The following is a 16795-nucleotide window of genomic DNA, read 5'->3' as shown; positions in this document are numbered from 1 at the left end:
TGGGCACTGGCTCTAGGACCGCCTGCCGGCCAGCGGGCAGGATGGTGAGCGCCCTGCACCCTGTTCTCAGGGCAGGGTGGGCGGAGGTGGGCATGGGAGACCCGTGCTGTGTGTGTGTGTGTGTGTGTGTGTGTGTGTGTGTGTGCTGGGAGCTGCCTCATACCTGATAAAAGAGCCAGTGGAAGACTGCTGCTATTTTAAGTTGCTGAATGGTACCTCTGGGGATGATAAGGGGAGGGACAAAGATTAGGCCAGGAAAGGGCTGGGGACCCCTGCCAGGGAGTTCCACCTCCCACGCAGGCCTCCCCATCCCAGTCTTCCCTGACCACAGGTGCCCGCCGCGTGCCCCTGGGCACCTGTCTGCTGATGTGCCCAGCCTGTGCCCGCCATGCCGCCCTCCATCTCGGCCTTCCAGGCCGCCTACATCAGCATCGAGGTGCTCATTGCCCTGGTCTCCGTGCCGGGGAACGTGCTGGTGATCTGGGCGGTGAAGGTGAACCAGGCACTGCGGGATGCCACCTTCTGCTTCATCGTGTCACTGGCGGTGGCTGATGTGGCAGTGGGTGCCCTGGTCATCCCACTTGCCATCCTCATCAACATTGGGCCGCAGACCTACTTCCACACCTGCCTCATGGTCGCCTGCCCGGTCCTCATCCTCACCCAGAGCTCCATCCTGGCCCTGCTGGCCATTGCCGTGGACCGCTACCTCCGTGTCAAGATCCCTCTCCGGTGAGTCCACAGCAGCCGAAGGTACTCGCAGCAGCCCAAGTGGGCTGGCTTGAGGGCCATTTAGAAAGGATAAAAGTAGAGCATAAGACCCCAGGTAAGCCGGGGCTTCTCTGGGCCATTGCGCCCCAGGCCTCACTCTGCCTTCCTGTCCTCTGCTCTGCAGTGGCAGAGAAGCAGGAGGGGGCTGGGTGGCTGGAGGAACGTGAACCTGGCAGTGCCCAGGACCCCAGAGCTGAAGCTGCTGCAGACAGGGAACCCCAGGCTTTCTGTCGGGCCTAGGGTGGAGGTGGGGAGTTTGGAGAGGCCACCAGGATGGGGTCACAGTGAGCTCTGGATGGGAATGAGCTGAGCTCCACTAGTCCCCGGGAAGAAGAAGGGTCAGAGCAGAGAGCTAGGGCCGGGCTGAGGACGTAGTGAGGGTGGCACACCAGGGCCAGGTGTGCTGCTTCTCCAACCAGCCCCACGCAGCTTCCCGAAGGCACTCTTTAGCTCGCCTGTGCTCCAGGTATCTCTGTGCCAGCCAGCTGCAGCCTCTGGGGTTGTCCTGCTGAACCCAATGGTCTGATTACCTCTGCCCAGCTCCCACTCAGGGGCTTCTGTTGCAGGCAGGAGGAGGGAAAAACGCTGGCACCTGCTCTTAATGTTCCTGTTCTGTTGCAAAACTGTGTGCGTCCCTGCTGTTCACAGTAGAGGTGCTTGTGCGGCTTCCAGGCAGCACTGGGGGGGATGGCCTGGTGGTGCAGTCCTCAGTGTGGGTGTCCAGTCCATGTTGGGGCTCCCTGCCCGGACCTGCCAGACCATAATATCATCACCAGGCAGTGCCTGGGCCACCAAGTGCCAATGAGTGCCTGGGCACACTGCCAGGGACTGGCCCTGCTGGGACACTTTTGTGAGGCGTGCTTGCTCCCTCTTTAAATTCTTGTCACCAGTAGAGTCCTTTCCTACTGGGGAACTCTGGGACATCTCCGGCACCTGCCATCCCTGCCTGGGTTGCAGGGCCTCTGGCTTCACTTGGCCCCTTGCCCGGGCAGGCCTAGGCACCCACGTTTCTCCCTTCGTGTTACATTTGTGCATATTTAACTTTCCAATGTCTTTTCTTTGATGCACAAGTTTTTCCTGTTGTTATTGTGCCCCTGTAAGGGAGGTGGAGCAGGAGCCATAAGGGGGAAACAGGTTCGGAGGGTCTCCCGAAGCTGGTCAGGGGCAAAGCCTTGATCCAATTGTCTGCCCTCCTTCTGAACTCCCCATTCCCAGCGCCCTGACGCTGGGCCCTCTGCCCTGTCCACCTCCTTCAGAGCCTGCAGATTTTCCAGCGAAGGGGGCCGGGAGGGGATGCGGCCAGAAGCCCCGCAGGCTCAGCCGCTGAGGGGCCTGCATGCGGCCCTCTGTCCAGGTTGCTGCTGGGCCATGCAGGTAACGCTGCTCTCAACCCAGGAGAAGGGCTGGGCCTCCCAGCCGGACCATTACAACCCAGTGCGGCCACACTGGAAACTCACACAGATGTGTATGTATAGGAGGCTGCTCCGGTTCTGTCTGCTGACTGGGTGCCAAGGCGAGCCAAAGGCCCCATCCCACTGTGACAGAGGTCCTGGCCGCAGAACGTGCCCCGCTTGCCCTGGGGCACTGTGGGAACTGCCAGCTTATTCCTTTAGGAGGCAGCTGCCGTTGCCTTGGAGCTGGGGTCTTGAGGAGCTGTCCTCTGAGGACCGGGGCAGGGGCCTGCACGGAGGCTCCCACAGGCCTAGGTTCAAATCCTTGCTTTGAATGTCTAGCTGTGTGACCTGGGGAAAGTCACTTATTTAATCTCTTTGAGCTTTAATTTCCTCATCTATAAAAGGGGACATTAATGGTAGTATCTACTTCCTACTGGAAGAACGTAAGGAACTTACACACGCAAAGTGCTTAGTATCATGCCTAACGTATCATATGCAAGCCGTAAGTGGTGGGTCTCTGTAGTTTTATCATCATTGCTAACATACTGCTCCAAGTGGGCCTGGGTGGGCAAGCCCTTCCCCCCTCCCCACGCTGGTGCTCCTATATGGCAACACACACACACACACACACACACACACACACACACACGTTTTCAAGGAGGTGTCAAAGCACTGTTAAGTTATATCTACATGCTTCTTCTCCTCGGGTGGATTGTCAGTGCCCCAAGGGCAGTGACCTGGGCAGTGACATCTTGTCTGTTTCTGCAGATTCTCCAGAATGCCCAGCTCAGTGTCTGGCACGTTGCAGATACGCAGTAAATGCTGATTGAATTGGCCAAGTTTCCAGAGCACACCCAGTTGAGCCTCAGGCAGGCCTCCCAGATGTCTAACCTCTAACTTTCTTGCTGCAGACTAGACCTGCCCACCTTCTACCTCAGGGTGCTGGCCACAGCTGCCCCCACCCGCTCAGCACGGCTCCTTCACAGCTACCACCAGCAGTGCCTGGGAGCGGAGCCCAGGAGAGGAGCCTTTGTCCTGAGTTAGGGAAGGGCTGCTGGGCCCAGGTCCTCAAGCACGGATCCTGGTCGAGGTATTGGGCCCCTCTGGGCCCTGTCACTGCCCAGGCCCCTGCAGGAAGAACAGCCCGCTCTGCTCCTCTCTGGGCAGCTGGGGTCAGCAGGCTGCTGGGGCTGTCGGAGGTCTCAGCCAGAGGTCCCCAGGTGCAGCTCGCTGCCCTGACACACCAGTCTAAGGTAGACGCAGCCCTGGGTACCTGGGAGTCGTGCTGAGCGAGCCTCGGTGAGGCGTGTCTGGGGCATCGGATGCAGGAGTCAGCCGGCCCCTCGCTGAGCGAGGCATGGCTTGGTCAGTCAAGCACGAACGTTATGTCTTCCCACTTGGCCGGAAGCCAAGAGAGAAAAGAGAGTCACACCATATAGTGTGATCCAGTTACCCATTTTTTTAAAAAAAAACTCAAATTGTTGATTCATCAATAACCTGTGGTCATTTACATGTAGTTTGCATGTTATTTGCATAGCACCTCCATATGCTTGGTAATTGATACCCTATTGCCCTCAGCTCCTAGTTCTAGGGAATCTCACCACCCCGTCACCCAAGGCTTTCTCGGTGGCACTCTGTGGTAATCCGGTGCCTATTCCAGGGGACTAGTTGCAGGAAGGAGGGCTAACGGGGGCTCCCTCACCAAAGCCCTCTGGGGGAAGGAGATCCTAGCGAGGGGCTGTCTGTGGCCAGACGGGTTAGAGTAGAACGAAAGGGTCATGGGTGTTTGTGAGTCAGATAGACCTGAGTTTGAACCTTGCTCTGCTACTAAATAGCTCTGCAACCTTAGCAAGTTTTCCAACCTCTCTGAGCCTTTGCTCCCTGGCATCTGTTAAATGCAGGGGTTGGATTTCAGGTCTCTGAGGTTCCTGTTGGCTCTGACTCTCTGTGGTTCTTCCTTATCCTGACTTCTGCCAGGGCTGCGTCCAGATCCTGGGCAGCTCTTACTGTGTTGTGTTTTTCAGCTCCTGGCGAGTGTGTGCTATGTGCAATGCTATGTTTTATACACACACACACATCTTATTTCATGTTCAGGGGCTCTCACTAGTGGAGATTATTGTTCTCCCCATTCTAGAGACAGTTCTTTAGATAAACTTTGGTCTGAGGCTTAGGGAGGTTCAGTAACTTGCCCAAGCAGCTTGTGTGGAGCAAAGGCAGGACTTGAACCCAGGCCTAACAGATGCAGTAAGCCCATGTGCATCTTGCGTCAGCCCGACGCTGTAGGGTTTATGGAGGAGTTTCCTCAGAGCTGTCAGTGGGGTGATTTTTCTCCTCTGATCTTTGCCAATGGCCCCTGCACTCAGCTCGGCCCACACTCGCCATCCCGCCCTCCCTCCCACCTTCACTCCAATGGGCAGCTGAGCCCCTGGCAGCCCTGCCTCTGTCCACAGCTGGAAGGTTGCCCAGCTGGGCTGCTGACCCAGGGTGGCACAGCAGGGAGGGCGAGGGGGCTGGGCTGGCTGGCATGCTAGGCTAGAGCTTGGGCAGCAAAGAAAATCTGGTAGACTAGGGCGTGTTAGCTTTGGGGCATCCACTTAGCCTTCCCACTCTGGCTGGCCTGGGCCCTTCATGACAACTGAAGTGCGTCGTGTGCTGTCGCCCCAGCAGGTGACCGTCTGTGGCCTCTGGGTCCCAGAACAGTTGCTCTCAGGCCGTGCCATCTGCTTTCGGGACAGGTAGGCCATCTCCAGACCCTCTGTCTGAGGACGGATGAGTCACAGGCCTGGAGTGTCTGAGAGGGAAGAGGAGTCCAAGGAAGCCCGGAGGCCCAGCCTCTCACACTTGTGGACTGGCGAGGAAACCGAGGCCCAGGGAGTAGGCAAGCTGGGTTTTTTCCTCCTCCCACTCTTGCTCCCCTGCCTCTGATGTGAACTGCTAGAGCAGAAGAGCTCTTAGCAGTCATCTGCTCCTCAAGGAACAGAAAGGAAAAACGCAGCCTCAAGGAGTGAAGTCAGCAAGTCCGTGGCAGGCTTGGGGGGGGGGGGTGATGTGCAGTGCAATCGCTTTGTGATTGAAAAGCTCATTTCCCTGAAGGGGGGTAGCCTTCAGGTGGGTCGTGCCAAGGACTGTGCCGTGCCAGGGGGACAGGGACTTTAGTTGAAGAGGCATCTGGATTCGTTTCGAGTGGGAAAGCTTCCCCCAGCTGGCGTTGGGATAGCCTCCCGGAAGTCGCCGAAAGCTTCCCCCAGCTGGCGTTGGGATGGCCTCCCGGAAGTCGCCGAGTGCTTGGGGGGGCAGCCTGCTGGGGTGTCCGAGCTGCTTGGGAGCAGGGGATGCCCGGTGCCTTCTGGAGACCCTGCAGCCCAGGGGTCCCGGGGTGCCGCTGTCGGGGCTGCACCCGGACATTCGGTATTTATTTCTGAGCATAAACGCAATCCATGTTGATTGTGATAAACATAAGAAAGAATAACGATGATAAAATCACCAGTAATTCTACCACCCACAGAGAACTACAGCTAACATTTTGGTGTTCCAGAAAATTTTTCCACTCGTACACACACATATATAGATATATTATTTTTACATATTGAGAACATCTATATATAATGGTTTTATATCCCATTTTATTCACTTAACGTTACATTGTGAGCATTTCCCTGCGTCAGCTGAAATTATTTTGTCAGGGTTTTTATGATGGTGTAATGTCATATTGTATCATGACTCATCTTTTAGGTCGCAGCTAAAACAGCCCCTCCCTAGGGGGGCCTTCCCGGAGCAGGTTATTTTCCTCTGTTGGGGGCTCAGGTGGGATCTACTTCTCCTTCCGCGTCCGTCACTCACGGCCCGGGTGGTTCCCTGTGCGATGTCCCTCTTTCTGGGCGTGGGAAGCGCCCACAGGGCAGGCCCACGCCTGGTGCAGGGCAGACGTGCAGAGCAGACAAGGTGTAAACATGTTTGAATAAATGAATATTTAGATATCATTTAATTATTCATTCTTACATGGTTGGCTATTTAGATTGTTACTGATTTTTTATTACTACAAAAAACCCTTTAATGATTCACATCGTAGGGTTGGAGCCAAGTCCGGAACCCTGGGTTGTGCCTCCTGGTAAACAGCACAGTGCCTACCTGTAAGGATTTTCTTGTGAGGTTAAATATTTCCCAGCTTCCTTTACTCGAACTCTCCCCTGCCCCTGCCCAGTTTCACCCGCCCTGCGAATCTCCAGCGGGTGTTTGGCCCATCCGCCCTTCTGGGCTAGGCAGGGCGGGGCTGTGTGGCCCCGGGTCTAGTTCTTACTGCCTGGTCTCCATTCCCTGAGGCTCGGGCATCCTGTTGCTTTGCCTCTTGGTGAGGAGAGCAGTCTCCAGGGTGGAGGTTTGGAGCGTGATGCTTCTTGGTTGGCCTCATTCGGCAGGTGGGCTGCCATGCACAGAGCAGAGAGGGAGGTGCAGAGAGACACACGGCTCCTTGGGCTGTGTAACTCCCTCCCGGAACCTCAGCTTCTCAGTCGAGCCCCGAGGAGGCTGCCAGCTGCTATGGTGCAAAGAAAAGGCTGGTCGGCGCTGGTGGGGTGGGAAGAGGAGGGGGAGGCAGGTGGGTGGGCCTTGGCATCCATGTCCCCTTGGAAAAACTGGCTTGAAGGTGGGTAGGGACATGGGGGCAGCTGGCAAGGGGCTTCCCTGACCCCAAATGAGGGGAGATGGGGACATCTTTTTCTGTTTTGCTCCTTACCCTGGCAGTTTATTCCCCAGCAGGACTACAGAGAGTGTGGAGTTGGGGGTGACATCCATTTATCTATTTCATAAACACGCATTGAGCACCTGCTACATGGCAGGCACTTTGCCAGGCCTGGGGACACAGAGATGGCAGGCTGCTCTCGTCTCTACTCTGTCTGGGGACTTTTAGTCATTCTGGAGATTACGGATTCCTACAGAGCAAGGTGGCCAAGGAGAAAGCCGCACCTGCCTGTGGCGAGTGGGCACGGCCGGAGACTGGCGCCGACTCCTCGCAGTGCTGGGCTGGGAGCTGCACCCCGTGCCCCACTCGCTCTGCAGCCTGCGGCGTGTGCAAGGGACCCTCAGGACTGTCCTCCTGCCACCGCCCGTAGGACTCTGCTCTTTGGGAGAGGAGGCCAGCTGGTCACCCTGGCTTGTCCCCACCCAGGGCCCTGATAGAGATAGATCTACTCATTCGTTCATTCATTCAACACATACTAATTGAGCGCCTCCTGCGAGCCAGGCTCTGTTGGAGATACTTGGAATATAGTCATTAACAAAACAGAGATCCTCGTGGAGCCTGAATTCTAATGAATTGGAGGACAGACGCTAACTAATGAACGCAATGCCTAAATTATGTAGCATGTTAGAAGGTGAAATGTATTATTGAAAAAAGAAGAAAAGAGCGGGGTAAATGGGACTGGAAATGGCAGGATGGGGCTGGGGAGAAAGGGTTGCGACTTTAAATGGGGTGGCCCGTGAGGCTTCATTGAGAAGGTGCCACTTGAGCAAAACCCTGGAGGTGAAGGAACATGCCACGTGGATGGGGGAGGGCACGCCATGTGGGGGAGAGACCTAGAGCAGAGGCCCTAGGGTAGGAATTTACTTGAAGTGTTTGAGGACTAGCAAGGAGGCCTGCAGGGCTGGGAGGGAGCCATAAAGGGGGAGAGTGGTCAGAGATAATGGGCCAGCGGCCACGTACGTATGGCCTTGGGAGGACACTGGTTTTTACTCTGAGGGAAATGGGGAGCCACAGCGGGGTTTAGAGCAGAGGTGATCCGACTTAGGCTTCAATGCATCACGCTGCCTGCTGAGGATGTGCTTTCAGGGCGGGATGCACTCAGGGGACTTGTTAGGGGCTATTGCAGTGATTCAAGTGAGAGAAGGAGGAGGTGGCTTGAATCTGAGCGACAGCAGAGGAGGCGATGAGGAGTGGTTCATTCTGGATGTGAATTTTTATATTTTAACTTTTTATGTCATTTTTATTGAGGTAAAAGTTTTGTACAATACAATGCATAAATCTTAAGTGTATGGCTCAATACCTTTTTGCATGTGTATATACCACCACCCAAATCAGTATTTAGGACATTCTCAGCATCCCACGAGGCGTCCCATGTGCCCTTCTGGGCAATGTCCTACGAATGGTACCCACTATCTTGACCTTCATCCCTATAGATTGGTTCTGCTTGTTCTTGGACTTTTATAAATGGATTCAAGCTCTTTGTACCTTTGTGTCTGGCTTCTGAAGCCCAAAGCTATGGCTGAGTTTCATCGCTGTTTATTGAGTAGGTTTTTCCCCCTCATTGTTGATAAAATTCCATTGTATGAATGTACCATGCTTCGTTTAAATTCATGATATATTTTGGAGAAAGAGCCAAAGAATTTGCTTATGGGTTGGATGTGGGAATTTTCCTATAGGTTGGATGTGAGAAAGAGGAGTCAATTATGACCAAACTTTTAGTCCTAAGTGGCTGGGGGGATGGGGTTGGCACATCGGAGGCTGAAAGGCTGCGGGTGGTACAGGCTGCAGAAGCCACAGAAGGAGTTCGGATTCAGACATGCTGACTGGGGCGTGTCTGACAGATGCCTCCGTGGGACGTGGGTATGCGCGGATGGAGTTCAGGGGAGAGGCCTGGGCTGGGGAGGGAAACGTAAGAGCCGTGGTATGTAGGTGGGCTTACATCCATGGGCTGGATGAGGTCCCCAAGAGTGACAGAACAGATAAAGAAGAGAAGAGGACCAAGGATGGAGCGCTGAGAAGCGGGGAGAGGAGGAGGCCCCAGCACAGGAGACGGAAGGAACCCCAGATGTGGGAAGAAAACTCAGAGCCCAGAGTGTGGCGTCCTGGAAGCCAAGGGCAGAAAATCTATCACGGAGGGTCAAGAGATGGGCTGTTTCAAATGCTGCCAATGGGTGACTTGCGATGACTGAGAATTGCCGCTGGGTTTAGCAAGGCCATGGTGGCCTTGGCAAGGGCCCTGTGGACGGAGTGGGCGGGGTGGGGCAGAAAGTCTGGCTGGAGAAGGCTCAGGAGAGAAGAGGAATGGGATTGGAGGCAGCCGGCGTAGGGTGCGCTTGAGGAATTTTGTTGCAGAGAGAGCCCAGTAATGGGGAGCTAGCTGTCAGGAGCAGCGGGACAAGGCATTTTGCTTTGTGTTGTTTTCCCAGCCAGGAGGGGTTAGCACGTTTGTGCGCTGACTGAAACGATCCCGTAGAGAGCAAACCGCTCGCGGTGGAACAGAGGAGAGAATTTCTGGAGTGATCTCCTTGTTCAGGCAAGCGAGGCCTCAGTGGAGGGTTGGCTGAGACGGGATCCTGGGGTTGCTTCCACGGTAACAGGCGGAGTCTGTGGGGGCAGAGGCTGGGAGGCGACGTTCTCCTCTGATTGTTTCGATTTCCTTCGTGGAGGGGGAGGCAAGGTCAGAGCTGAGCGTGAGGATGCAGGGGGAGGTGCTGGGAGAGTAGCAGGTGCGAAACGTTTTCTAGCAGGTGGGAGGGTGGCCAGACTCGGGAAGTCTAGTGTCCCTGCCGGCAGCAGGAAGGGCCCCCCTGACGTTCACGGTGATGAATTTGAAGTGAGACCCGGCAGCGTGGCTGTGAGTTTGTCCCCAGCCACGTTCAGCTACACGGGCACAGGCATGGAGGAGGAAGAGAGTTCACTCCTTCATTAATCCAGAAGCACCAGATTCCCGATAAGGTGAAGTATCTTATCTCATCACGGTCAAGGAGTTGGCCCTGGTCCTGCCCTCGTGGGACTGAGACCAGCAGGGAGAGGGAGCTGGTAGACATGTGGACAAGCAGGTAGCTACAACTAATTTGAGAAGGACTGGAGGAACGGAGCCATCCTGGGATGCTCTATGACAGGCCCTAGTTGGCTTCTCCAAAGCCCCGTGTTTTGTCCAGAGAGACCCACAAGGGCCCGAGGACGTAGGTAAGGCCGCGTGGGCTTGTGGTTCCTGGCTGAGAGTTTGCATCTTATTCTCAGTGCACGATGAAGCTCTGATTGGTTTAAGCAGGCAATGACATAATTCAAATTACATTTTTAAAAGGTCAAAAGTCCTTAACAAAATATAATATTAGCAAATCAAATCCAGGGATATAAAAAGGATAATATATCATCACCAAAAAGGATTTATTCCATGTATGCAAGGGTGGTTTAACATTTGTAAAAAGTCAATCATTGTACTTTGCCGCATTGGCACAAGAAGGCCACTGCGCCTGCCGCCTGGAGGACGCGTTAGAGCAGCGAGGACGGGGACCCTGTCAGGATGGGGCAGGCGGGGGGCACGGGCAGAACTGGGAAGATCTCCGGCGGGTCAGAGTCAGAGCCAGCTGGAAATGCGCTGGACACACAGTGTGGGAGAAGGAATCAGGTGTGACTCTCCAGGGCCACTGGGAGGACGGTGGGGCTGTTTCTGGAGATTGGGAAGGGCGGGGGAGGAAGACGAAATCGGGCTGTGGTTTGGGTCCTTTTAGGTACTCAGGTAGCAGTGCTGTGGGCCCCTTCTTGCCTGGCACAGCCTGGGGAAGGGGCTCGAGCATCCAGGGACCCAGACATTCCCGGCGCCTCCAGCTACAGCCTCTGCTCTTTTCCCACCTTCCTTCTCGGGAGGCTATTGGCTTTCTAGGCTGAGACCACAGCGGTAAGAACATGCGGCTCCGGCTCCCCTAAATCTTCCAGAGGGGACAGCGGAGTTGGGGTTCTTCTCTTTGGCCAGGCTCCATTCAGAATGGGACACGGGGCTTCTGGGACAGCTAAGTCCCCCCGCTCCTACCCCAGGTCTCTGCCCATCCTCGGTAACCGTGGGGGGGGGGGTCCTGTCCCTGGATACTATGTGCCCTCCAGGGCCTCCTTTCTCACCGCCATTGCGGGACCCTCCCCAGTGGTCTCTGTCATGGGCGTGTTGACCTCTGCACAGCATTTGTCCTCATCGAGCCCCCAACAATCAGGGTCCTCTCACGGCTGCTGTAGGCACCGAGTGGCCCGTCTCAGCGGAAGCAGAGAGGATGGTTGGTCTGTATGCAGGCCGTCACAGTGCCAGCGCCAGCCCAGCCCTGATGGCAGAGCAGGCAGGCTGGGCGCCCTGAGGCTGGCATGGGGGCATGCTGTGTCCCGGTCACCCCGGCCTACTCACGGCAGTCTCATCGGCTCTTCCATGCAGAAACCGTCTCCTTCTGCGGCGTGCAGCGGGGAACGCTGTGCACTGCGGTTGGCAGGGTTGGCGTGGGCGCGGGAGCCAGCCCGCCGCTCTCCCGTGCAGCCTGCTCTCCAGTTCTCAGCTCCCCAGCCCGGGGAGCACAGGCAGGAGCTGGGTCTCAGTCCTTGTTTTTCCTGTACCAACAGAACCAAGGGCTGCGATGCACACCCACCCTGCTGGAACGGCAACTCCCCAGCGACTCTCTCGGGGGCAGGAGCGGGGAAGGTCTGTTTGAGAAAAACTCCTCTAATCCATGTTTTTAAGGAACCTCCTCTCTGAAGGGCATCTCCCTCCCCACCCTTTACAGAGATACACGGGTGAGATGCAGGGTAAGAGCTGTCTCCCTAGGCAGACAGACTTGCATAAAAATCCCAGCTCATGCCTTAGAGCTGTGTTATCTTGGATAAACTGCTTAACCTTTCTGAGCTTCCATTTCCTCTTCTGTAAATCAGGCTTCTTAATACCTCCTTCCTAGGATTGTTGTGAGGCTTAGACATAATGTATGTAAAGGGGCTGGCACACAGTAGGCACTCTGTAAATGAGGGTTCTTACTATTATATAATCCAAAGCTTGTTTTCCTTTTACCGCTTGATGTCATGTGAGCGCTGTGATCGCTGCGGGTTCAGGTCAGCGTCCGTGAGTTGCGCTACGAGGGCGGGGCATGGTTCTACCCGACGGTCTGGCTCACTGTGGCCAGCACCTAACATGTGCCTGGTTGGCGCTTAGTAGGTGGCTTAATCAGCGTGTGTGGAGTGAAGGAATGCGGGAGTGCTCACATGGAGGAAGGAAACCCTAGTGGGGAAGGTTGAGTACCAGGCTGGGAGGGAGCCATTCGGATATGCCAGGTTCACCTGCGGACGGCGAGGGCAGGTAATGGAGAACGGAGCGTTGCTTAATTAAACATTCCCGAGATCCAGAGGGTGGTGGCACCGAGAGGTGCAGGGCTCACCCGAGCTTGCCCGGCAAGCTAAGAGGTGAGCATCCCGGTCTCCTGACTCTCAGCTCCGCTCCCCGCTGTCCCCACGCTGCCTATTCGTGTGAGGGGAAGGGCGCCGACGACGCCTCCGCTTCCAGGCTGAGAATAGCTCATGCCGAGCCCTGTCCTCCTGCGGGCCTCGTCCCGCGCAGCTCCTGGTGCGGAGCTGGCATCCGGGGGAGCTGAAGCTAGGGCTCCCCTGGGGGCCGGCGGCTCCGAGAACTGTCTCTGGGGAGGAAACCATGCAGTGTGTTTGGGGACTCAGCAGACTGTGCGAGCAGACACACCTGCCGCCTGCCCCGTCCGCTGTGAACACCCCCCACCCCCACGTTCTGGTCTCCCGGGGCCGTGACTGGGAGGGCTGACAGGGCTGCCTCGATGACAACGATGCAAACCACATGCAGAGCGGCCGTGTCAGGCCCCAGGGGCTGGGGACAGCCTAGAATGAGGGTGTTGTCCTAGTCCAGCTTCTGCTGCTATAACGGAATACGAGAGACGGGGTAATTTATAAAGAAAAAAGGTTTATTTAGCTCACGGCTCTGGAGGCTGGGAAGTCCAAGAGCACGGCACTGGCACGTGGTGAGGGCCTTCCTGCTGCGCCATGACTTGGTGGAGGGCATGGCACGGCCAGCGGGCAATAGCAAGTCAGCTCGGGTGGCTCTTCCTCTTCTTATAAAGCCACCAGTGCCATCATGGGGACCCCACCTTGATGACCTCATCTAATCCTAACTACCTCCCAAAGGCCCTACCTCCAAACACCATCAACATACGAATTTGGGGATTAAGTTTCCAACACATGAAATTTAGGGGACATATTCAAACCATAGCAGGTATGAAGGCATGAAGTTCCCCCCCTTTTAATCATGACAGGAGGCCACAGTGGCTTCAGGTTCTTTGTGGGTTGTGTGTATTCACACATGCATACGTGTGTGTGTGTGTGTGTGTGTGTGTGTGTGTAGGGGGTTATAGCTTTTTATTTTTAAGTCAAACCATAATATTCTGGGCTTCCAGACCTTTCATTCTACTCTACTTGGTGACTTCTGTGCCCTCCCCCATCTCAGTCCCTCGTTCTCCGTGGTCCAGACGAAGGTTCCAGCCGCGCTGATCCGTTTCCTGTTTGTGTCCTTTCCAGCCATCACCCCGCCGCCCCCCACTCATTAATCCTCCTTGACGTAGAACATAGTCCCGTAGCCCCATAGATGGGGCTCAGCCCCAACCCGCCTTCCACCTTACCCAAGTCTCACTGTCCTTGTTTGTCTCCCACCAGTCACTTCTTAATCTGTCTAGGCCTCGGGGTTGTGGAGAATGATAAAAGAAAGGGACTTGACATTGAGACCACCTCCCACACACCCACCCACCCAGAAAGCTGTTCCCTTCTCTTGTCTCATTCCTATTCATTTTTGGTTTTTTTGAGACAGAGTCTTACTCTGTTGCCCTGGGTAGAGTGCCCTGGCATGGGCCTCGCTCACAGCAACCTCAAACTCCTGGGCTCAAGTGATCCTCCTGCCTCAGCCTCCCGAGTAGCTGGTATGTGCCACCACGCCTGGCTAATTTTTCTATTTTTAGTAGAGACAGGGGCTTGCTCTTGCTCAGGCTGGTCTTGAACTCCTGACCTCAAGCTATCTTCCACTTTGGCCTCCTAGAGTGCTAGGATTATAGGCATGAGCCACTGTGCCCGGCCTCCTACTCATTCTTTATCACTAGGCTCAGATGACACCTCCTCCAGGAAGCCCCCTTTGGTTTGCCCACATGTTCCCACAGCTCCCTGTGCTCCCAATTAACATAGCCCTTGTCAGTTTGGACTGGCCTGTGCGCAGTGTGCTGGTGGGGCGCAAGCCCATTTGTCTCTATGTCCACGGCAGTGGGTAGCTTCTGCCTGTTTTTGGTATCCAATGAATCACTGAATGATTAGTAACAGGAATGACTCTGAGCACCGGGGTTGCCGGGCCCTGTGCTACGCACTTTATATGGAAAATCTTATGTAAATCCTTGCACAGTTTCGAGGATAGGCACTAAGAGGGTTTCATACGAATGGTACACTCTATCCCCGCTTCCCACGTGAGGAAGCTGAGGCTCCGAGAGATCAAACAACCTGCTAACAGTCGCACAGCTGCTGAGTGGACCCGGAACTGCGGAATGGATAATTGAGGGGCTGAGTGAAAAGACCTTGCTTGAGTCTTGCCTCCAACACTGACTGCGGGGTGACCCTGAGTAAATCACTGGCCTCTTGGGGTCTCAGTCTCCACATTGGTAGAACAGGCATCAATCCCGTCTCTCCCGCACAGAGCTGTCTGGGAGGCTCTTGGATGGGGACGGGGAACGGCTTCACTGTTCGGGGGTGAGCTGGCTCTGGGGGTGCGTGTTGGGGGGGGCCCGGCAGGAGGAGTGGGGCCTAGAGGACAGCCACTCCCTGCCTGTGCGGCCTCGGCTGTGGGAGGAGACACAAGTCACACTCAACTCCTGTGCAGGGGCCCTGGCACTGCCGCTGTCCTCGGGGCGGCCGGGAGAGGACTGATCCCCCCGGTCTGCCCAGCACAGAGGGAGGCCCGGGGCTGGGGAGCAGCAGGCCCGAGCTCCGGCTGGGGCTGCCACGTGCCCCCTACCCGCTCTGACCCGCGTCCTCCCAGGGGTCCCCGCCTGACTTGTCAGGGCTGCTGCCTGCAATGGTCAGTGAGTGCTGTGTGCGGGGTCTGACGGACACGGGGGTGCCAAGAGGCACGGAGCACGAGGGCCGGACACAGCCTGGGCTTTGGAGCCAGGCTGGCCGAGCTGGGCTCCCTGTCCCGGCTCTGCCACGTGCTTGCTCTGTGCCCTTGGCTGTTCCCTCCGAGCCTGTTTCTACATCTGTGAAATGGAGATAACAATCCCTACCTCACGCGAGAATTGCACGTGAAAACAGAGGTGTGACCCGACATGCCTCTCCAATATCATGGGGCTCATTCCTCTTTCCTGCTGTTTGGAGCGGGGGTGGAGGATGGCTGGATAGTGGCGTGCGTGTCTGTCTGCTGCGGTTGCGGTGGACGGTGTGGCTCGAGGACTTTCTTTATGAGCATGCCACGGCCTGGAGCTGGCGAGCCTGGCCTTGGGGAGGTGGCTGTGGCAGGGCTGGGAGGCGTATGAGGGCCACGCACAGGTGAGGGTATGTTCTGCCGCAGTTCTGGGCACAGCACCTGGGGCAGGTGCCTCTGAAATGTCGGCTGTGCGCCTCCCCTCCTGCTCGAGCTCCTCTAGGAGCCCAGGGGGCTGCCTGGCACCAGGAGGTCCCGGGGAAGGAAGACTCGCAGTCCGGTGGGGACGGGGTGCCTGCAGGTTGAATATCTCCTCACTGTCAGCGGCGGCATTGGGTGACTTCCGTGGTAGCATATTTAATTTTATTTGGTCCTGCAAGGCTGGTATCAACCCCACTTTACAGATACATAGAGAACAGAGAAGTTAGGTATCTTGAAAGTTGTTACCCAGCTAGCGAGCAGCAAAACTGGGATTTGGATATGTGTCTGCCAGATACCAAAGTGAATGCTCTTTGTGACATAGTCCATTCTCCTTGCCACTGTCCTCTGGGATTTTCAGAGTGAAGAATCACAGCTCCTGTCCTCAGGGAGCTTCTAGGCTGAGGGGGAGACATACTACAAGATCTTGCAGATAAGAGAACCCAGCGCCAGCCGAGCTGAGAGGGCTGAGGTTTCTGGGATGGAGAGAGCCGGTGGGCTCCGGCCTGGGTTCTCAGGCCCCGCCTGCCTCTCTGCAGCCCAGAGCCTGCGTGTGCTCATGTGCGTGGCTGCCTCAGTCACAAGCGCAGGGAAGCTAAATCCGGAGGTGTTGCTAGCATCACGGTAGCAGAAATAATCCCACGTGGTCCACGGAGGTGACAGTGGTGGAGGTGGGCTGGAGATGCAGTCCAGCAGGCCCTGCTGGGGCGGGGTGCTGCAAGGGGCCCAGAAAGACCCTCTCTGCCACAGTTCCCACAGGTGGAGTGCTTCCTGCGAAGAGCACTGGGCCCAGAAGCAGAGGAGACTAGGTTCAGTCTCAGGTCAAACACTAACTTGCCACACTGTAGCTTTGGGCACTCACTGAACTTCCCTGGGCCTCGGTTTTCCCACCTGTAAAGTGGCAACAACAGAACCTGCTCTTCCTGGTTCGCAGGCTGCTGTGTGCATCGAATAGGATCACTGGTTTGCAAGGGCTTTGCCAGGGGTGCTGCGACACGCCACCATTGTTTTGCTGACCTAGGGAGCCTCTTGCCCCTCTCTTCTCACATCCTGGTCCCTGGCCTTTTCTCTCCCCATGGGCGGGAGGTGGCTACCTATTAAGAGAAACTGGTCACACTGGTGGATCTGTGATTGAACGCAGGGCTTTGCGCTCTGTTTCCTGCATGATCCAAGACAAAGCCTTTCTTTCTCTGGGCTTCCTCAGGCAACCTCTTCCCCAAACAAGAGTGGGGAGAGCTACTTTTGTGCCAGATATCG

The 16795-nt window shown here is 56.0% G+C and overlaps 1 protein-coding gene across 1 annotated transcript in view; it reads left to right on the top strand.

Annotated features, from left to right (window-relative positions):
- The first annotated feature begins 388 nt into the window (after positions 1 to 388).
- The window catches only part of ADORA1 (adenosine A1 receptor), a 31556-nt gene continuing 15149 nt past the window's right edge, over positions 389 to 16795 (top strand). The window contains exon 1 of the mRNA XM_069459550.1: positions 389 to 729. Coding sequence (XP_069315651.1) covers positions 389 to 729 — 341 coding nt within the window. The remainder of the gene's footprint in view (positions 730 to 16795) is intronic.

The sequence above is a fragment of the Eulemur rufifrons genome, chromosome 27 (genome assembly GCF_041146395.1).
Source record: "Eulemur rufifrons isolate Redbay chromosome 27, OSU_ERuf_1, whole genome shotgun sequence".
In the NCBI taxonomy this organism is placed as follows: domain Eukaryota; kingdom Metazoa; phylum Chordata; class Mammalia; order Primates; family Lemuridae; genus Eulemur; species Eulemur rufifrons.
This window is presented reverse-complemented; position numbering and strand designations above follow the sequence as displayed.